General features: G+C 45.3%; 1 protein-coding gene across 2 annotated transcripts; it reads right to left on the bottom strand.

Moving 5' to 3' along the window:
• Positions 1-189: 189 nt before the first annotated feature.
• Positions 190-21,982, bottom strand: LOC111859971 (LIM domain-containing protein 1). Of its 2 annotated transcripts, XM_023843192.2 has the most exons (8): positions 19,681-21,980; positions 13,756-13,857; positions 7,423-7,490; positions 7,027-7,089; positions 6,166-6,296; positions 4,890-4,941; positions 2,848-2,916; positions 190-1,096 (listed from the first exon to the last, which is right to left on the bottom strand). In XM_023843192.2, the coding sequence occupies exons 1-8, from the start codon at positions 21,095-21,097 to the stop codon at positions 977-979; spliced, it is 2,022 nt and encodes a 673-aa protein (XP_023698960.1). In that variant the 5' UTR covers positions 21,098-21,980; the 3' UTR covers positions 190-976. The 2 variants fall into 2 exon arrangements, with proteins under 2 accessions (XP_023698960.1, XP_072572308.1); XM_072716207.1 differs by lacking the exon at positions 13,756-13,857 and having other exon boundaries at positions 19,681-21,982.
• Between the last annotated feature and the right edge of the window lie 956 nt (positions 21,983-22,938).

The following is a 22,938-nucleotide window of genomic DNA, read 5'->3' as shown; positions in this document are numbered from 1 at the left end:
GATAATCAATATACACCACTTACTTTGTAAGAACAGGCGAAACTTTCTGAGTCAGCTGCTGGATTTAATTTTACAGCAAACACAGCACAAATATTACTGCATCATAAGTCACAATATGTTTTGGAGACAATATGTGTTCTAGGAAGCAAAAGAAGATTCCAAATCTTATAAAACTAACTTGGAGAATGATTTTCGTATACTTTTTTAATGGATTCTTACAATTGGTTTCAACATAGTTACAATGTTACAAATGTATATATAGCAACTGCAAGTATATCTCTGAAAAAAACCTAAACTGCAGAAACATTTGGATCAAAATATCCAGAAATAAATATCAAAATGTAACAGTTGAAAAGCAGAGAGAAAAATCAGTAAAGGTTTTGGCGTAACATTTCTTAAATATCAAAGGATTTTTCACATTCATTCAACAGGCAAACAATGGCTGTTCTGTGAAAATTATATAAATTGTTAACACAAATTACAGCTTCATAAGAAACAATGCTGTCCACTGATGTGTGTGTCTGTACTTGGAAATGATGTTTTTTAATTGATGTCGGTTTTAAGGCAACTTTCTTAATTGCAAATATAATATTGTGCAGGCAGGTTTTGGGCTGATATTCTCTCCCAGTTCATAAACACAGAGCTGAATCAGCACTGATCTCTCCTCCCTGCTTGTACACAATACTTGCCACAAGATATGATTGTTTACCTGTCTCGTTTAAAAATGCAAAAAAAATAATAATAAAAAAAAAAAAATCGGTGGGTGTGGTTACAATTATTACTGTTTACATGTATGAGAAGTATCTCCATTGTTAGATTAAAACATAAACAACAGTAAAAATTGTAAACATCAATCATTTTTCTCAGTTATATGTTGAAGATGTTTCTTCAATATGAGAAAAAAAGGGAGTTCTAATCAAATTTCGTCAGCTTTCAGAGTAGATATTCTTTCTAGCCACTAGGTGGCAGCAGCATCCTAAAACTGCTGCTGGGTGCTGGACTCGATGCGTTTCAGGTGGCAGCAATGGCACAATAAATGCCCATCCAGTGGGTAGCAGCGATGTCCCTCCTCGTCATTCAGCTCCATCTTACAGTCCTGAGACAGAGTCATCAATTTCTTGTAACTTTATCCCAACAAAAGGCAAAAAGTGTCTAAGTTTACAAGGAAATGTCTTGCCATTGTGTGCCCAGTAACACCGCCTGTGTTGGACCCCTGTGGGTATGGTCCTCATTCCCAGTTTCCCCCTCTAAATACTGTATTTTAATCATGGTGGGAATAGAAACAGGGGTGTTCTGGGTGATGTAGTTTTTCCATGACTGTTGACCGGATAAGAATATGTAATAATTATTATAATAAATGTGTGTATACCAAATTTTAAAAGTATTTAAAAGCTTTGTTTGAATTATGACTATGCCCCTTATTCAACTGAGTTAATCGTTTTGTGACATGTTAACCCCAACAGTGGTTTTTCTCAAAGGAATTTCTGACCCAGATTAAATTTAGGTATCTTTGAGAATATAAGATATGATTATGTACCAGCAATCGACGAATTCCAAGATTTATTTGAGATCTTTTCTATGCAACATTAAACACTAGAGTTTTAATCCCAATTTTACTATAACAGCTGCATTTTTAAGACAGGAAAAACTTAATCACGCAGCAAAGTCTGTCACCATGCATGCAGAAAGGTCACATCAGTGACATCAATTACAGCCTTCGTCTGAAGCTGTTCATACAAGCAACAATATTGGAAGCTGCAGCTGGTTTAATGACTCTTGTTTAAGGTATATGACTGTAAGAGTCATGGTCTGCTGACAGCTCAGCATCTGACTGACCTTTCATATCAGAATTCAGTTAGAGAGTGAGTTTGTGTCTTACATTCTCACTACAATTCCATCATTATATTGATTGCATAATATAAGACTGTAATTTTATGTAAGTTTCCTGTTGCGGAAAGTAAAACACACAACCTGTGTTTGCAGTTTTATGTGGTGTAAGCCAGCAAGGTTTAAGTACATGAGCTATTAGTTGAGTTCTCCCCAAACGAGCTTGATGAGCCAAATGGCCTCCTCTCGTTTGTAAATTTCTTATGTTCTTAATGTCTGACTTTCAGGAAAATGCAATTTAGCCTCATCTCTGTGTGTGCAGTCTGTGCATTTCCCCTCTGTTTGCGTAGGAGTCCATTCAAAATACACACATGCGTCTTTGTTGTGAATTCGTGGAGAGCACCTAACCTTTCAGCTCAGCTGCAGTTTACTGGAACATAGTTTGTGCAACATGTGGCATTAACAAAACTTAAGTCCATTTGCGTTGATTTGCGTAATTCACGTTCTTTGCGACGTGCACGAGCATAGGTATTCACGATGGCCGTAACTTGTGCAATTCTGTAATTTCCTCGCACCCTAGCTCAAGTCGTTCACTTATCTCACTGTGTTTATTTAACCATCCTATGACTTAAGCCTTTTTTACAATTCCATTTTACTACAACAAAGCTGCACAGCAGTGTCTCTCTCATTATAGTCTCCACAGCTTCAGCTTTTTTTTCTGCCTGCTGTTGGTGAGTAATACCTGAATTTAACTTAGGGGTCTCGCAAACGAAAGTTAAACAATTAAGTGCAAAGGTGCCTGTTTCACAAGCAATTACTCAGGAGCTCTGGCTGTTGCGGCAAATTCTATGGTTAAATATTTGAGCCCCTTGGTTCCTAATAAGTCACTAACAATCAAGGTGCCAATTGAGGACAAATAAGTTACAGCCTGCACCAGTGCTGAAAGCCCACATCCACGCAGCTGCTCATGCAAAGACAGGAGGTGGACCTGGAGAAGCTGGACCAGCGTTCAACACTCACCTCACAGCGGTAGCACTCCACATGGTAGTCCTTGTCCATCGACACGACACGGATGGTTTCATCAGAGCCCTGCAGAGACAGACAGGCACAGGCCGCAAGGTGAGATACAGTAGGTTGATCCCCCTTGCTGGGTCTGTGGAAAGTTCTCAATGCGAATGGGCAGGATGCAAAATTCCTAAATTTTCTTCCAGAATGTCTCCCCAAACGACTAAAGCAACTGTGTTGAGGCATCCCAGTGACCATTTCCATTTTTTAAAATAAGACTGGAGAAACTGGGAGGCAATTAAAGAGCATTGCTCAAGGGCTCAACAGTAAAATCCACTTTGCTAAACCAAGGATTCGAACCTGCGACCTACCGACCACAGCCACAGCACCATAACCTAAGCTGCCCACCCCCATTACATTAAACACTGCATTTCATTAAAGTCACCCGCCCCTCCACTCCATAGCTTCTCGTCCAGGCAGAATGAAAAACACAGAGGCCCACCTTTGTGTTGTCTACTCCCCAGAGGTTCCCCGAAGCAAACCCATATGCTCACGTCAGTGGATCTGTCCTTTGAGAGAAACAGCTCACAAAAGACTCTCTCTCATACACTAAAATCTCTTGTTTCCAAATCCGCGTGAAACCACATAACCTTCTTGTTTTTTTTCCATATTTGTCCTGTTCCTTCACACTGAACAGCTCCCCCCCCATCCCCTGTTTGGAGAATTCCTGATGGTTTGTTTCTAATTTGGGAGACTGAGAGGTGGCCATCCTGCTGTTTAAGGACGTTTTTGGAGAATGATTTGGGGGGTGGCAAGGTGGGGGCAATGTCCCCGGCCCCTCGGCCTGCTCTGTTCAGTGGAATGTTCTTTCTCGCCCTGCAGACATGTTCCTAAACTAACAGCTACTCCTGCGGGACCCCGAGACCTTCAGCTGTGGAAAACACAGCTGAGTAAGCGATAGGTGTCTGTAATCTGGTCAAAGCCGCACTACGGAAATCCACGTAAAGAGGTGGCGGTAAGGAGCAGGTATCAGTGTATCACCAATCACATACAGTATCACCAATCACATACAGTATCACCAATCACATACAGTATCACCAATCACATACAGTATCACCAATCACATACAGTATCACCAATCACATGACAAACCACCTCAGGGGTGAGAACCTGAATGCAGCCATGCGGCAGGTGATACCTCAGCACCACACCAGTGCAAATGGACCAGTGTGAGTTTTTTTCCAGTGGCTGGAGTGCCAATCCTGCCACCAAACCCTCATGATATTCCTTGTAAGTTGGAGGACCTCCTTATAGGGCTGGATGCAGATTAACTTCAAACCCAGGATGAAGCAATTGCAGGTTAAGGGCCTTGCTCAAGGGCCCAATGAAGTAGAATCACTCTGGGCATTCACGGGATTTGAACCAGCAACCTTCCAGTTGCTGGCACAGATCCCAAGCCTCAGAGCCCCCACTCCTCCCTTTGTAAAGAAATGAGTAAATAACTCCATGGACAAAATTCTGACCATGAAAGGTCTGTGTGTTTAGAAAAACTGGGACCAAAGCAACAAACATCTGAATAAACACAGAGTTGGTGATTCATGACATTGTTCTCTGCTACAGTTTAGCTTCAGGTTTTTTTGGCAGGAAAACTAGATAATTGGGAAAAGAGTGGAAAAAGACATTTAATTTGTGTTTTACATCCGTCATAACTCATCATATAGGTCAGTGTTTCCCAATCCGGTCTTCGGGAATTCATAGCTATTCCACATTTTTGCTCCCTTTGAGCTCTCTGCCAGACAATCCAGGTTTTTGCTCCCTCCCAGAACTGACAGGGATCAAAAATGTGGAGCATCCTATTGGGAAACACTATTATAGGTTATATTAATTATAACTTTATTGTTAATCATTTCTTTATTATTGTCATCTTGTTTTTTTCCCCCCAAATACCCAAGCTTTGTTTGAACCGTTGCTTATATGCGATTCAGAATGTGCGAGGTGTCAGAACCGGACCTGCCGCAGCTGCTCAGGCGGCACCGCACTGCATTATGGGAGCTTACCTCAGAGGGCAGGATAGGCTGGCTGCAGGCTGCACACTTGGGCGCCAAAACCCTGGAGCACAAATGCAGGAGGGGTGAGGGAGAGAAACAAATGCAGGAGGGTGAAAATGGTCACCGCTTCTCATTTTAAACCACGTTAATGTGCTCATGACTCACTGTCCTGGGTAGAGAGAGCTGTCCTCCCCCCCAACCAGTACTCATCCATAGGTGTGCCAGTGGTATAAACATTCCTACCACTGTGAATCCAGTAGGCTGGTGGGTCTTGACCTTGTCTGACCGAGACCCCACCAATGCATCACTGTCCTATGGCCTGACCCCCAACCCCACCAAACTATAGCAGTGTTGTTGGGAAGTTGTGGGTCGTAGTAATATAGCAATACCCATTCACAGGTCAGTGACACGCTCCATTCACGCTCCTCTATAGCATTCCAGACCCAAAACAGCAGGCACCCTGTGTTGTCTTAACATGGACCCAATTTGGATTAATTGCCTGGGGTAGATAGAGCCAAACGCTTCAGCCTGAACAAAAGCAGAGGCGCACTGTGAGCAGGAGTACTGGTGGGGGCCACCCACTGCACTCAGCACTGCTAAATATGTCTCTGAGGGCACCGTTCCATGCTGCAGCCATGTCATTTAAAGGCGTTGTCCTAAACCTGATTGCTGATTGGTGGATGAACTGATTGCAGAAATGCTTGTGTGTGAGTGTCAGCCCTATGGGATCGGTATGTCGGGTAACTGCATCGCACCCAAACTCTATCTGTGTTGTCTGCTGTAGTCCTGACATCATCATAAAATGACTTTAACACTGTATTCATGCATGGCTACTGAAACTACATAACTGGAGGTCAGTGTATTTCAGCATGACATCGTAATAGAGGTGACAACATTAGCCCTACGACCAGGGATGCTTCTGGAATTATTGGACCCCATGAAAGCCTATCACACTGGGCCCCCTGTCACTCAGAGGTTCTTGGAATCATCCTAACCCCCCCCCCCTTTATGGCACCCCTGTCTATGACAGGTGAGGTTCATCTTTCTCTGAGACCAGCAAGCACATGTGACTTCCGAAGGAAGGAAACAAATGCAGCAGCATTATCAGAACAGTAAACTACACAATACAACACTCACATATGTGGTTTAAATACAGTGTCAGACTTCAGACCCATCACACATTACAGTGCCTCTCATTTCCACATGAGTACAGGCTACAGTAGCACAGGTTCCCCTCCCTGCCAAGCTGAAGGTCACCCCGCATGAGCTGGTGGGCCTCCCTCACCTGTGGTAATCCCTCACACAGTAGATCTTGTTCTCCGTGTCCACTGTGAAGGGCACACCATCCAGAGTCTCACTGCACACCACGCAGCGGAAACATCCGGGATGGTAAGACTTCCCCAGTGCCTGTAGGATCTGCGGGGAGGCCAAGGGGTCAAAAGGTCAGAAGGTTATTTGACCTAGTAAGAAATAAAGTAAACACCAACAGGGTAGGTAGGGTTAGGTTGATTCAGGGAGCAGCTATTTTATACCTGGAGCGATGAACTACAACTCAGATTACTGTCCCAGAAACACCTCAGGAACAGAATCATGGAGCAGATGGTCTTACACACAAAAGCAGGATTCCTCAGAATATGAGGAAAACTCCACAAAAACAAGGTGGACTGGTCACAAAGGTTCACTGAAGTATGATGTCTACTTGGTGAGCCTTTATTGCAACAAAATGAAAGGAACAAATCTTGAGTGCTTTCTTGTTTTTTGTTACCATGTTGTGTCCTACTTTAACCCCCGATTCTCTCACAGCTAGAGAGGATGTATATATTCGCTTCCTCCCAGCTTTTCTCCAGATGTCCCACAGGAAATGCATTTAAGGAGCGCCATGACACTGACACGACCACAAGATCAGTTTGGTGGAAGTGGGTAAAGGAGAGGAACAGGGGCTGCGAGAGTCTCAAAAATAGTCCCTGCTTTGTATTTTAAAAATCCACATGAACATTAGAAAATTCTGCAAAATATTTAGTAGCTTCCTAAACAAAAACGAACTGACAATCAGTAGGCGTACTAACCATCTTGTTAGTGTGATTTCGGCCATTGCCGCCATACATACACAACAAGCTGAAGGCAGTGAGATCAGTGGAGGACTCACCATGTCCATAATTAGATGGCCACACACATTGCATTTGTCTGCCGACTGCTGAAAGCCAGAATACTGCAACGGACAGACAAGGCACAGGTCAGAAACGGAACACTTTCAATAACAGAGAGAGTTACACCAAATGATCTCCAAAGCAGCAAACGAAAAGAATGTCAAAACATTTTTTAACAGTATAACGACCGCTGGCTTTGTCTTCAAGAAATTGTGAAATGTTCAGAAGACAGTCTAGCTTGAGAGGCAAGCGGTCCGTGACGATAAAAAAATAACAAAGGAAAATGGATGCTTCACTGGAATGTGAGGGATTTGTCTGCCGTTGCTTGGGTTATGATTGTGTGCTGTCGCTCTAGCGGTGAGTTTCGTGAGCTTTGCCTGCCTTCTTACACTCACCAGGAAATCCTCTTCACAGAAAACCTTTCCACAGACATAGTAAAACGCTTTCCCACGCAGCCTTCGACCTAAACAGCACACAGAAAGAGAGAGCGAGAACTGAACTTCAGCTACACTGGAACCAAACCAGCACTCTGTGAAACTCCTTTAGAACATCCACACAGCATTTTAATACAATATCTGTGATTGGCATTTATTCATAGGTTATCTGGGGGCACAAGAGTTCTCTACAGCATTATATTATTTAACACCCACAGGCTGATGTTATTATACAAACCAGCTATGAAGAAAAATAAGCTTGGTGTGTCCATTTTGCAGTCAATTGGGAGATTTCAGAAAAAACCCTGCTGGGGAGGGCGGGGGGCGGAGGGGGACTGCTCTGATTTGTCATAAGATTTCAGAGCATTCACAGAACTTTGGTTCAGTTTATTGCATTTCATAGCTGGAGTCAATAAAATTGTTAAAATGATGATTGTAGCTACAGCTGCAGCGTAATACTCTTGTGATATGTTTGGCTATTCAATAAAAGATAAGTTTCTGCACAGAATTCTATTTGAGAAAATTTTTCAGCCCGTGAATTTGGAATGCCTGAAATTCAGGATAATCTAAATGTCCTCATAATCAAGTCTAATGAATGTCTCCATTAGTGAGCTCTAAATGGGTCACATTTCTCTTCCTCCAGCATTTCACGAGTTAAGGACGCTGAACCCAGGGAAGAATCCGAGCTTTATGTGCTGTGGACCCTGGCCAGAGTTGGAACATGGAGGGTCTTCATTCATGCTCCTCACACTGGACAGATTCAGTAGGGCTCAGTGCCCCACAGGAAGGAGGGACATTCCACACATTTTCAGGCAAGAGGGAGGAGGCACCGTTAACCCTTTCAGAGCCTCCCCAGGACGTACAATCTCCCTAACCCCGGTATAGTATACCGCCTGTGTCTATTTTGGAATTTAAAAGAAGAATCCAGGCATGGGAATAAGTATCTCCACAGCAGATGTTGGAAACAAAAGCAGGTTTTCCTATCAACTTTCCATCCTCTTGACCCATAAACTCCAGACACCCAAAGTCTGTTCTTTAGATTCAGCTATGAAAATATGCTCCCAAGCTCTTTCCTGCTGCTACCCCGACCAGAGAGTCTCCTGATTGGGTGTCCTGAGACACTGAAGGCCAGGTCAATCTTTCTGGGATTCTGCTGAGATGGAGATTGGATGGAAAGCCCTAAAACTTCACTTTCATAATTGGCGTCACACATTAGGGGGCTAAGAAGTCGTTTTTGAAGGTCTAGACAGCAGCAGTCCAACTACAAGAACATTACATTCGGCTGTGGCAAGTCAAACGTATTTTTTTCGGTCTTGTGATAAGTAACAGCGCCTGACACATGGGCAGGCGGAGATGATATCTACTGCTTCCATTCAGAAGATGATTGGGTTTTAAGGTTCGTTAAGCGCGGGGATAAGAATCCTCTAGAAGATTTCTCAGCATGTGGAGCCTGACCCTCCGGCTGGCCAGAGAACATCATTATCTGCTATCCAACCTGTCGAGGGAGATCAGGCCGTTCCTCTTGACTACTTGTTTCTGTGATACAGAAGCAGAGCTGAGGGGCACCGAAATCTGGCAGACTTTTCGACCACTTCCCTGCCTTCGGAGAGACGGCCTAACTGAGACGTTTTGGATCATTCTCACACTGAATTCTCCCTTGGTCATGTGAAATGATCAATGAATTTTACCTTAAGCCTTCATATTGATTTATCACTTCAAAATAAGAGTTAACACCATGTTTACCACTAGTCATCTATGTGATTCACTGGGTAGCGACATTCACTCATTTATTCATTCATTGTCCATAACAAACTTGTCTCATGCAGGGTCGCGGGAGGTCTGGCGTCTTTCCCAGGAGCTACGAGCGCAAGGCAGAGAATACGCCAACCATCGCACTGGACACTCGCACGCCATTCACACACTCATTAACACCTTCGGGCAATTTGGCAACTCCAGTTCAATCCCCTCAGCACGTTTTTGCACTGTGGGGGGAAACCGGAGAACCTCTAGGAAACCCCACGACGACACGGGGTGAACATGTAAACTCCACACGCATGGAGTCAGAGTAGGGAGTCACAGCCAGAGTCTCCGGCGGTTATGAGGCGACAGTGATAACCATGGACACAGTTTTTCAGGTGACTTTCAACGCAGCTAGATCTAAACGGCTTGTGGGAATCCAGTGCCAGCCAGTGGGAATCCAGTGCCAGCCAGTGGGAATCCAGTGCCAGCCAGTGGGAATCCAGTGCCAGCCAGCTGAACACGCCCATGCGGAGCAGCACAAACCCTCCCAGGCTTCTTTCTAAGCCCTATGCTGGTGTACAGAGGCAGGCCTATGGAATGAAAACGGCATATAGTGCATGTAGCCCTTTGTGGTGGAATATGAAGTAATGTGTGTCAGTAACATCACAGGGGGGGGTGGGGGGGGGGGGTGATGAAAGCTACGGCCTCCTGCTTTCAAAGGAAACAAAGCTTTGTTTCAGCTCTCTGCTCATCACTAGCAGAAAGCAATTCAGTCTTAGGTAGCCTGAAATCACAAGGAAATGTCAAGGAGAAGCTACTTCGGCTGATATTGGCTATAGACCTGGGGGGGGGGGGGGGGGGGGGTTTCACAAAGGAGAATTTAACAGTTAGCTAGATAACTTAAGCCAAACGTGAAAACTGTCCAACAGAAGGAGAGATGAGTGTCATTCATACTGGACTATCCTTATATTCGGCTTAAGTTATTGGGCTAATGAAAAAAATCCTGCTTTGTGGAATACCTCCCTAAAAACAATTATTAGTTTTCAAGCTATTTTCAGATATACTGAAAATAAACATCAAATAAAATAAAGATGTGTCAGGTTACACCAACAAAAGCTGTGTTTTTACTGGGTAGTTCAGTGCTTCCCAACCCAGTCCACGGGGAACCCCAGACAGTCCACATTTTTGCTTCCTCTCAGCTCCCAGCCAATCAGGAACACCGAATACCTGGTACAGCTTCGCTGGGATCTGAGAGGAAGCAAAAACATGGACTGTCCGGGGTTCCCCGTGGACTGGGTTGGGAAACACTGGGGTAGTTTGTCACCTTATTTAGGGTTTAATGTGCAAGCAGAATGGCAATAAAAATGTATTTAAGACACAACATGTATTAAATCATGCTTTAAGAAAACAAGAGTCCTTTTCATTTTGATAAATATAATAAGGTGAATACCCCCCTCAAAATTCAGCTGCATACTGGTTCAGAAGGACTGTGCCTGTTACTGGCCCACTGGTGCATGTCCTATGTCTGACTCGCGTGAGACTATTTCTAATAAAGCTTATTGGCTGCTTATTGAATCAGTGAACTGAATCAGCCATCATAGCCAATCACAGCGTCAGCCTGTTTGCAAGAAGCGCCTGATTGGACCTGATTAGGCAGCTGAGAATGTCCACGTCCCAGCACAAACACAAAGGGTCCAACCTGTTGACAGACTCTCAACAATCGCTGCTCTGTGTGGCGGCCAGGAGCCCACCTTCAAACCTGTCCTGCCAAAGAAAGAGGGCCACGCCCCCCTTAGGCTAATCAAATCAGTCCACATTGAGTTTGAGGGGAGGGTTGGGTGTCTGCTTCATGTAAACAAGCCACCTCCCTCCCTCCTCCAGTTCCAGTGCAGCTGCTGGCACACAATGGGAACCCCTGGCAGATTCCCAGAATCACAATCTGCCTGACTCACTGTGACCCCTGGATAAATACCAGAGTCCCAGAAGCGTGACTAAGGTCGCAGCTTCTGGCTCACATCAAGAGGACTCATGGCCAGCTGGTCCATGTCATTTTCCCTCCTGCCTTTTGTGGCTGGGACCACGCGAGCTTGTTCCTGATCTGCAGACCAAGGGTTTTTAAGAAGAGTCTGTTCACAGTTACCGTGTGCCGAGTTTGCATGTTCTCCTTTGCTGTGTGGGACTCCCCTGGGTGCTTTGGTCTATTCTTGCAGGTTTAAAGGCAACCACTTATGTGCATCACTGTCTCTGAATAGCACGCAAGTGCATGGCCTGCAATATACTGGCATTCCATCCAGAATCACGCCCTGCTTTATGCCCTGTCCTGCCTGGGACAGGCTCCAAGTCTCCCATTATCCTGTACTGGCTAAGTAGATGGAAGATCGATGTATATGCACTTTCACAAACATGTCAGATACAGTGATCAAACCATGTAGCTAACGGGCCAGACCCATGAAGCAGTTCTGCAAAAACACACTCATTCCACTGGCCTGCGCTCGAATTACACTGTCAGGCGACACTAAGCGAAACTCCACACACACACGTTCATAAACAGACGAGCCGCAGCCACTACCAATAACCCCCGCTTACGCCGCACCTGTGCAAACACCAAACTGTTTATGCAATTAGCAGAGCTCATCTATCTGTAAAAGGTCACCGAGGACCTCGGCGAGCAGCTGCTGGGGAGTAACGGAGCCACGAGCAGCAGGCGAGACCGAGACAAAGGAGGAACAGCGTGAAGCGCCGTGTTAGAGACGAAAATCACAGCGGCTTCGTGGAGAGCGCCGACAAGCAGCAGGTGAACTCGAGCTGGGCTTTTACACAGTCGCTTCCAGCGCTGACATTCAGAAGTGAGTGGGCTTTGCGGAGTGTTCCTCAAGCCAGAGAGCAGCTACCGTGCTATTTATATACTACGACTGAGCCGTGGAGCATCATCGGGATGTACGGGCGTCACGGATCGTGCATGCATTCTCCATGCGGGTCTCAAACAAAACCAGTACATGTCGCTCCTTCAGCCCTAAAGGAGTCAAGCAGCTCTGGAAATTAAGGTATTGTGCGCGGAGAAGAGGTGGAACAACACCTTAACCCGGAAATAATTCCAAGTGGAAATAATATGGTCGTTGCGGATTTGTGTTCAGAGCTACAGAGGATGGATGGATGGGAAAATTTTTTTACCCCTTCCTGTGAGAACTGGAGCATTCTAGGAAACCAGAAGAGTGGATAAATAGGAAAAGGATTTATATATACGTTTGCAGGATAATTACACGCATACACTATATGGCCAAAAGGTATTTGGACACCCCTATTAATTAGAGGAATTCCCTAATTAAGCCACGCCCATTGCTGACACAGGTATATAAGTAAGCGCACAGTCACACAATCTCCCGTAACAAACGTTAGCAGCGGAATGGCTGGTTGTACAGGAGAGGGTAGTGACTTTCCACTTGGCACCATCACCGGATGCCATCTTTCCAACAAGTCAGTTTGCCACATTTCTGTCCTACTAGAGTGTAGCAGCCAATAACATAACTACCAGTAACGTAATAACATGGCAATATTATAAGAAATTCCTCCGTTCTCAATGTAATAAGTCAATAATGTAATAAATGGCCAGTATTGTAATAAGTTACATCACAATAGTAAGTTATTAATGTAACTTATTATGTAATAACCTCTAGTTATTACATTATCGACTTTTATTACATCAAGAATAGAAAACATATTGTGTTATTAGCTTCTACAGAGAGCTGCCCAGGTCAACCGCAAATGAAGAGATTGCAAAGGCCACAGCGTCTGGGTGCAAGTTCAGCTGTGAAGTGACCGGCCACACAAGCTCACAGAAAGGGACGTGGGGGGGTATTCCACAAAGCAGGATTTCTGCATTAGCCAGATAACTTAAGCCAAACGTAAGGATCGTCCAATAGGAATGTCACTTTCCTGTCTTCCTATTGTTTCGTTTAAGTTATCCAACTGGGAAATCCTGCTTTGTGATCACCCCCCTGATCACCCAACATCAACATGCAACTCGAATGCCAGCCGTAATGTTCCAGCGTCTAATGGAAAGCCTGTCATAGCAACAAAGGGTGGCCAAAATCATATTAATACCCTTGGTTTCAGAATGATATGTTGATCAAGATGGTGTCCACATACTTTTGGCCATATATTTGTATTTATTTGACAGTCAGCGGGACTCAATGCCACTTTGCATTTGGGTAGGTGTTCAAGAACATGATTGTGTCCTTGTGTGATCCGGTGTGTGTGTGTGTGTGTGTGTGCGTGGCCATGGTATACATGTCCCCACAATGTGATAAAAACCTGATATTTTGACATTGTGGGGACCACAATGGAAAATTAAATTTTATTAAAATCTGTGACTGCAATAAAAAAAAATAAAAATGCCAAAAGACATATTTTATCTGGTTACTAATGGTTAAGGTTAGGGCTGGGTAAGGGTTAAGGCTGTCATTGTTGGGATTAGGGATTTGCCCATAAAAATGAATGGACGGTCCCCACAAAGTACAGCCCGCTCTCTCTCTCTCTCTGTAGCCCAGGACTCACTGCAGGCGCTGCAGGTGAAGCAGCCGTCGTGGTAGAGGTTGCCCATGGCCTGGCAGGCTTGGCCGGCTCCATATACTGCCTTCTTACACTTCATACAGTTTCCTGTGAGAAGATAACACACACATGAGGAACGCGAGTCAAGAGCACAATGTGTAAAGTACAGACTGAATGCAACAAACACAAGTTCAGACTGAGCCGGTAGAGCCTAGGACAGGTGTGTCAAGCAGCGGCAGATGTGCGAGGGCTGCCCTCACTGCCGATTCCGTCATCAGTAGTGCAGTGATATACAGTTCTGTGCAAAAGTCTTAGACCACCTGAGAAAATGATGGTAAAATGAGCTTCATGTTGGTGAAAAGCTATGATTTTACGTGCAAAAGTGTGTGAGCTTAGCCAATTCAAAATCTCTCCTGAAGTCACCTCAATATTTGCAGCAACCGCTCAATATACCCATGTATTTTCTGACTTTGACATGTTTGGCTAACCAATGCCTTATTCAGTTATTTGACAAATTAAGTTAATTATCTGAGCTGGTGGTGAAATTTTAACAAATACATTAAATGGCTGGGGTGCCCCTGAGGAGAGGTTTGGGGACTGAAGCGGTGTTCATCTAGCCGTCCAGCGAGACATCAGTAACTTTCTGGAGAACAGAAGGAATTCTTGCTAATTTGTGTATATTCTTAATGTTAAATTGTGTTTTCTGAGCAAATACACACTTACTACCCAAATAAATTGTCCTTAACTGCCGTTCGTGCAGTACTGTATTCACCACTTATACTAATGCTGAGTTTAATCGAAATAAAAGAATGTGAAACCGTATACATTTCAAAACTGTCTTCTATCAAAAATAAGTCGTCATAGCTAATGCACACACAGACATGGCCAAACAGGAAATGAATTTGATACCCTTTCCATTCAAGCATTTTGTCCTTTGCACACGGTAAATGCTCTCAGTCAGCTCTCAAAAATCACAACCGACCAATGAAATTCCAGCTCCGACCTGCGACTCTTTAGCCGTCTCTTAGTTTTCTATTTGTCTGACAAGGGCCACAGTCTAAGAAGCATCATCCCTGCTATCTAACAGGTGCCAACTGGTCGACGCATCAGGACCAAAATGACAGATTAAACAGGGGTAGAGAGGTCAAGTAATGTCTGCTGGGAAAGAATGCGTCTGCCTCTCTGTTATCATCACGGGGGGAAATATAATGGCCTTTGTTTGTTTGTCTTGGTGCCGCAGCTGAGGAGTTACGAGCCATTTCATGCATACTGTAATCAAGCTGTCGAGCGTTCCCAGCGTTCCCAGCACCCCACCCACACAGACCTGGGTAACCCAATACCCCTTAATACACACGGAGGATGGCAGCCTGTGCTACACTGTATCCACACTAAGGGCAGTGACACAAGGTGTGTCACTAAAGACACCTCATCTCTCAAGCCACCTCCTCTTCACTCACCTCCGTGCGATGCGCCCATTCCGCCAAGCCCTTGTCCCCCCCCCCCATCTTATGCAGGGCTGGCTCTACCTTTTCTGGGGCCCTAGGCTAAGCCTTTTATTTCTACTTTATTTTACTTTTATTTTTATTTCTATTGTGAATTACAGTACTGCAAATTATTCATTATGTGTATCATGATGTGAAAATAAAACACTACCGCTGGAAAACCCCCGGCCATTTTATAAAATTGAGATTAGCTGTAGAATCAATGTATAAATAACAGGTGATTACGATTTCATACACTGGATCCACAAATTGAGCTTCAAGATTAAATTCTTAAGAGAAAATATCCTTTTCATGCTCAGGATATCAAAGGCTAGCACTATGTTAGCGTAAGTTGAGCTGACAAAGCTATAACCAGTCCTGGCTCACTCTCAATATCCCTGGGATCAATAAAGTTTATCACAGCATATTGCTGTTGTCCAACAAAACCCACTTATGTGCACTTTTTGACAATAGCTACTTGTTACTGTAGATAGAAGATGCCCATTCTCCTCTACTCATAGCGTCTGACATCTAACTGACCAATGAAAAGATGTTTTATAAATTGATCTAATACAAATAACTACTACACACATAAGTTTAGTAGTTAATATTTGTATTCACGATGGCCTTACATATGTGTTGCTTTGTGTCACTAATTTTAACAGCTTAAAGTAGATAAATAGCTAGTTAAATTACATTGTTAATTGTGAATATAGAGCAAGATTAGTGTGTATCTTGTTGACTCTGACAAATTTGCCTCACTGACAACAATCAGCATAAGTCTGTTCACACATGGCTGCGTAAAGGCGGGTTTCTGTTTGCGGTGCTAAGGGTGTATCATGTCATGAAATAATTAACCTTTGGAGATGCGTGTTTATCTTTAGACAACGAAAATATTCAGAGTGACGGGCATCTGGGATAAGGACCTTCTTCCGATCCCATGCGCCGGATGCGGCCTGAAGGGCAGCCGGGTCGGTCTACACCAAAGCCCAGCAAGATCACGCCTCCCCTTCAGAACCCGGACGTCAGAACATCCAAAGACGCTGCTTATCGGGAGACGTTACTAAGCACTATTTATTTCTAAGCTTCTCCTGAGTCATGGTGTCGTAGCACACGCTGGAGGAGATGTGGGACCTGACCCAACACCACCAGTTCACCCATTTTAAGCAGCCATAAATCCAGCTGGAATAACCCAAAAGAAATTCTTGGACGTCTTTGATAGCCTGAGAGCTGCTCTTCCCAGACTCCTATTTATAGCGCCAACCTCCATGGGAGGGTCTTCAAGGGGCTGTGAGTAAACAAGCTGAAGATGGGGGTTAAAAAGCAGGGGGGGGGGGGGTAGGCAAAGAAAGGTCGCCACGGACATGTCCCAGGGACAAAAATGGCATCCCATGCCACCGCAGAAGCGGCATCAACCTCGCACTTTCTGAGGGCACCGGCTGGTATTTTTACACCCGACCAACAAAGGCTCAGCTAAACCGACTTTGTCTTTAAAGTGCCGAAGTTCTTTCCCAGCACTGCTGACTGACCCCCCCAGACGACCCCCCCCCCCGGCACCGACATACCAGACCAGTCTACCGCCAGCAGCGTAGCCTTCCAGTGGGTCAGGCTCCTGCGTCCCAAGGGTCAATATGAATAAGTGCAGCATTTTCATCCCTTTGGAATTCAAAGCAGATGCCTCTGCAGAGGCTGGCCAGAATGTTCCAGAACACACTGTTACACACCATGCAGGGACAAGCCAGTTTTCTACCAGATTGGGTTCTTTTACAGTTTCCTCCTATGAAACTTCCTAGGTTGTGGAAATGCCCTGAAACTACATGAAACTGTAAAAAAAAAAAAAAAAAAAATCAAAGCTCAACTACAAGCCTTTCATGGTTTAAAAAAAAAAAAGAAAAACACAAGTCAGACAAAGCGGATGACTTTTGGCTGAAATTCCATTCCCCAAATGCCAGCAGCTCTACGTATGGAAATGGACTGCTGCCGTTTTGGGCACCGAGAGGGCAGACAGACAGCCCACAAATCCTCACGCCCGCCGCGAAAGGTCTCATGCCTCCAGATCAGAGTCAGACTCCACAGACTCTATAATCACGTCGCCACACTTGCTGTTCTGTGTCAAGCCAAGAATGTGGGCACGGTCCCGAGAAAAAGGTCCGACATTCCTCCAGCACTTCACCATGGCAACCCACAGCACTGTGACATAAGATGTTAAATGGGGGGGGGGGGGGAATCAGCATAGGAGCAGAGACCCCATCAGCTGCCTTCTTCTAATGCTGCTACAGTGCTGGTGATGTAAATGATGAGAGCGTTCAGCTAAATGGTAAGGATGGGTGCAACACGACATCTCCGCCTCGCCACCCCAAAAAGAACGACTACCATGGATAAAAGTAAAAATTTTTGGCAACGGTGAAGAATAATTCTTAAAAGACAGTTTTCGGAAGAATCCTTACTTTATCAGACATTTTAATCCAAAGCAACATACATCTTTGAGACAACTGGGGTTAAGGGCCTTGCTCAAAGGCTCTACAGTGAAATCACTCAGCTAACCATGGGACTTGAACCAACAACCTTTCAATCACAGTACTAACCCACCGAGCCAAACTTGCATGCTTTCAGTCATCATGATTCTAATTTTACTCAACTGCATTTGAAAATGTTTTGAGAACTTTTTTGGACTACAGAGGTGGAAAGTTCAGGTACAGAAAGTACAAATCCAGACCAAAATTTTGTTACAACCAACCGGTTGAGTACTCTGTGATCGTGACTCTTTATATTCAACTAGTTGGTTAAAACAAAGTCTTGATCTGGATTTTTACTTTCTGGACCTGACTTTTCCACCTCTGAGCTCGATAGTGATTTATGTTCACTACATAAACGGTGCAGGATTTTGTACTTGTACAGCATACAAACACGGTATACGGTGCGAGAGTCACTGAGTTTAATCATCAACTTCTTGTCTACGTCTCCTTCCACAACGAATGACTCATTATCAGACAAGTGGGGGGCGACATGCCATTTGCCTGGTGGGAGAATTCGGAAAGGTGTCAGCCAGCACACACACACACACACACACACACACACCTGCCCCTGTGAATTTCCTTGCCTTTACGCATTTTCTGGAACATGTCACTGACTGCGGGACTTTCCCCAGCCTGCAGGCGCTCCACAGCCACCCTGACACCACAGCAGGAAGTCGTTTTATGAGATGGCTAGAAATCCCAAGAGCGACGTTACAACGGAGGGAAAATTCTGCTGCCCCTCAGGAAGCTGTACGTCCGATTTGGAGCTTTGCTCTAAACATGGGCTCCCCAAGCTTACAGGGACACCAATAGAAGTCCCACCCTCAGAGAGAAAATTCCATTCTAATTGCTTTTTTTTTTTTTTTTTACTTCTATTAACCTTCTGCCACCCTTGCACATTTCTAAATCTGTTCACAAAGTTTAACATTTCTCTGTTATTTTGCTATAATTACCATCTTAATTATAAATGCGGTCGACTTACCCTTATAATCACCAGAAGCATCACTAGAGATTCACGCAAGGGGAGGTCTATGCTTTTAGTAGGGGTGTCTGATTTTAAGGAAAATGAATGAGAACACACTATTTACACTAATTAGCGTACATTGGGGGGGGGTATATGACATTTTAGTGGGCTAAAGCCCTCCGAAAACAGCCCTAAGGACATCCCTGGTCTTCAATATGCCTTTCCATATTTAGCAGGGCTTGTCAAGCACAGATTCAGAGCCTCTGCAAGGCGAATAATCTGACACTCCAGTCATAGAATGCAAAAATATGCTACGGAAATGATTCAGTACATTGAAGAGATAGAATCAGGGGAACGGTCACAGCGAGACTGGCTGAGATAAGAGTGGAGATCATTTCAGTGGCTCCTCATCAGGTAACTTTCATCTATGTCACAGTAGGTGGGATGGTTTGAGAATGAGGAGCTTCCTGCCAGATGCTCTGGGGCTGATCCTCTAAGGTGTGTGACTAAGGCATCTGTTCAGCCGGCCCAGCAGGTCACGTAAAACGGCAGCACAAAGGGCCCGTTATTAGGCAACGGGCAGCAACATGAGCGGTGGGGTTACGGAAGGAGCTGGTTCAAATATCCGATACATTTTCCACAAGCAGTCAGCGATACCTGAACTAAACCGAATCAGCTGACTCGTGGGAGTGTGGAAAGAGAACAAGAGGACAATCAGTCAGACACACACACACACACACACACACACACACACACACACACACAGAGCAGACCTGGCAGTGAGCCTCCTGAAACTCACGCTCCTACACACACATTAAGAAGCAAACTCAGCGATCGTCAGGGAAAAGAGGGGTAAAAAAAAAAAGTATGGCTTTAAGGGAGAGAAGCGGGTAAAATCCAACAATCAGGGTGCGCTAAGGAACCTTGAGACAGCAGTTAAAGAAATCAAGAAGGACGAGGTTCTCCTCACCGAAGTAATCAGCCTTTGGCTGGGCGTCCATCTCCTTTCCCAGCTGCTTTGTAAGAGCTTCTAATTTTATTTCAGCAGCCGAGGGTCCCTGCTCTGGCTGTAAATGGAGAGTCTGACAGTGCAGAGGGTTCAGTCTGGGGGGGGTGGAAGGCTCCTGTTTAGACACCGGAGCAGAGGGGAGCGGAGAGCCATCTGCTCCCTGGGTGAGGGGCACCGTTGTGGTTTTGGGACCATGAGAAGCGCTCCAGGTGGGCCCATGGGTGAGGGAATTGCTCTGGTCCAGATAGGCTGGATCACCACTTGGGATCTTGGACTGAAGTATCTCAGATGGTACTGGAATCCTCACGGCTGATTGGTGAGCTACACGAGATGATGCAAGACCTCCATGAAGCCCATTCTGACCAGGGTCCCCTTTGGAAGACCTGGCACCGGAACCGGCCTGTGCCAGAATCTGCCGAGAAGATAGAGAGTTTGAGTCTGTGGTGTCGCTGAAGGGACTTCTTGGGGGGTGGGACGTGGGCGAAGGTCGCCCCACACCTTGGCCGTCCCCAGCACGGACCCAGGAGACCTCGGGAGAAGCACTCACTGCTGGGGCAGCCAGGGGAGAGAAGTCACAAGCGGACTCCAGGTTGCCTGCCTGGGTCTGGCTGAATCCAGGGGACGTTGGTGGATGGAGCCCGGGTGATGGGCAGCTGTTGGGAGTGGTGGGGGGTTTGGGGGGCTGCGGGGTCGACCTATACTGTGCAGCTGGTTCTTGCCCTTGCTGGACCTCTGTGTATGCTGGGCTCACAGCTGGGCTATGAGTCCCTTGGATGGGATGGCCCCCTTGGTAGAGTCCCCAGCCAGCTGCAGGACAACTTGGGGGCTGGCCATGTGGGGGCAGGGACACTGGGTGGTAGGAAGATGTCCCAGGAGCCAAGGTATGGGAAGAATGTGGATCCAGAATCTCCTTATAATCATCATTATTTCCATACCTGTATCCTCTGTTCCCTGGACCTTCCTGGTGAGCAGTGCGATGCTGTTTTTGTCCCTCAGAAGAGACTAACTGGTTGGCAGTGACAGCCCCAGGCGTTGGCCCAGACAGAATAGGAGGCTTGGCAGCTGCCTCGTTTGCAGGTCTGTAGCTATTGAGTGGTGGCCGATCCTTGGGATAGAATGCATTATCTGGTGTTCGACCATGCCCACTGAGGCCGTCAGTCAGCCTCGCCGCAAAATTGTTTTTTGCCATTTCTTCCTGGTGCTTCTGCATATGGATTTTGGACATTTTTGAAGCAAATACCCTCCTAGTTTCCTCAAAGTCGGGATTGTTCCCCGCATCTCGCTTCATCCTGAACAGTCCATCCTTGGACGCCTCGTACATATTGAGATCTTCGATAAATTTGCTGGCTTCCAGTCCGAGATCATCATATTTATCCATTTTGAAAACGCAGCCGAAAACAAAATATGTCAAAATTTTAAATACCGGTATGTTCTTGAATGCGTCCAATGCTGGTGCCTGAAAGCGTCGTTAAAAATATATAAATCGGATACAATACAAACGACCTTTCGCTACAAATGTGACAAACCCGCGTTAATATAAATCCAAAGAATCAAAGCAAACACTTCTGCCCTGAAAATAGGAATACGACGTAAAGATCTGTGATAAAAGTTCATACAAAACGGGCAAATTAAAGTATCGAACCAAAAACTCCAAAACTTGCGGAAATATTCATACATTCACTCAAGCATTTGTTCGGAATCCAAAGTTACTCCGGCTGAAAAGGTCCCGCGGCTGCACGCTGCATGATCCGTCCCGAAGACGCCGATCCAACTCGATCGAGGTTTCTCTCCGCTTCACAGCCGCGGCTCAGAAATGTCCATAACAGGATGCTTTCTGACACCGAAGTGATGTGGGATCTGACCTGTTCGGCACCTTTTCCTCCAAACTCCGACTATGGCGCTCGAGGCGGAAGACGCAAACTAACCCAGTAACTTTCTTTTCAGCGCCCGGCCGCTGTGCTCCTGCCCAAACGTGCTGCGGACTTTCTTTCCACAAACCGCCGCGGTGTTTTATGCAAAGTGCGATAAATTGCGGCAAATCAGCCTGCACAGGAAAGCATACGCTGGGGATTTTTTTTATGAGTGAATAAATAGGCGAGGATGAGTCCGAGGCGGTCGACTTGCATTTAAAGGTACAGGAAGGTTTTAGGACCGTACAGCGCATGTGGGCCGTATGGGGACAAACGCTGCTTCCACTGCCATCTGCCGCACTCCCAGTTAAAGCGTCGCCACCGGGCCAGTTCAATATACCCCAGTTGCCCCATCGAACGTGTTCTAAGGCAGCAGCGCTAAGCTATATTTTTCACAACTTATTTTAGTAACATGAAATTTTTTAAGGCGTGTTTTTGAGTAGAAGCGCTCGTGTTGAGCCATACAAACATGTCTTTATATAGAAAGTGCTGCTGAAAAAGTATACGCATGCCTCTGATATTCTGCCTGTGTATTTTTATTCCTAACCACGCAGAGGAAGTTCACAATGCCGATTACAAAAATAACCCTGACAAACATTGTATTATCTTGTTGGTGAACCCTTCGAAACTTTTCCTTATAGCGATTTCACAGCTGTCACCTACATTTGAGCAGACAGGCGTGAGCTATTCCTGATATTTGGTACTGGAAAACATTGATACGACTTAAATGAAAAATTGTGGTATTTTATCAGGTAAAACGGATTCTTTAAGGAAACGTGGTGGCTCGGTGGGTTACATTGTCATTTCACTGCACAAAGAACAGGCTTTTGTGTGAATATTAACAAGCTGGTCAAATAATTCAAAAACACAACAAGTACATTTTGAGTAGGCCTGCTATTAAATATGGCTGTTACCAATGGCCATAAACTGAGAAATACTTTTGAGGGGGGGGGGGGGGGGGGTTGGACAGAATGTTTCTGTGATAACATGACTCCCAAAATGTTGTTCCAAAAATGGCAGATAAATGGTAAAAAAGCATGTATAGAGAATGGAACATCATACAGGGAGTTGCCCTTGTTTCTACACCCAGGGAGCTGGTAAGACCAGGTAGACCGTAATTAGGTCTGAATACTGTCACACACCATTTAGTGATATTGGTCATTGGCCTTGGCATAAAATAATTTACCACAAGTTGTCAGTAACAGCTATGCTTGCTACTCAGGTGACTTGTGTTTGAGTTTCATGCCAGGACTCACAATGAACTGGGCTCTTCCTGGCAAGTGGGGGAATGTGAGAGCATGGCTGCATC

This window comes from Paramormyrops kingsleyae, chromosome 9 (genome assembly GCF_048594095.1).
Source record: "Paramormyrops kingsleyae isolate MSU_618 chromosome 9, PKINGS_0.4, whole genome shotgun sequence".
NCBI lineage: Eukaryota > Metazoa > Chordata > Actinopteri > Osteoglossiformes > Mormyridae > Paramormyrops > Paramormyrops kingsleyae.
Note: the sequence above shows the minus strand (reverse complement) of the source record. Positions and strands in the feature narration are given on the sequence as shown.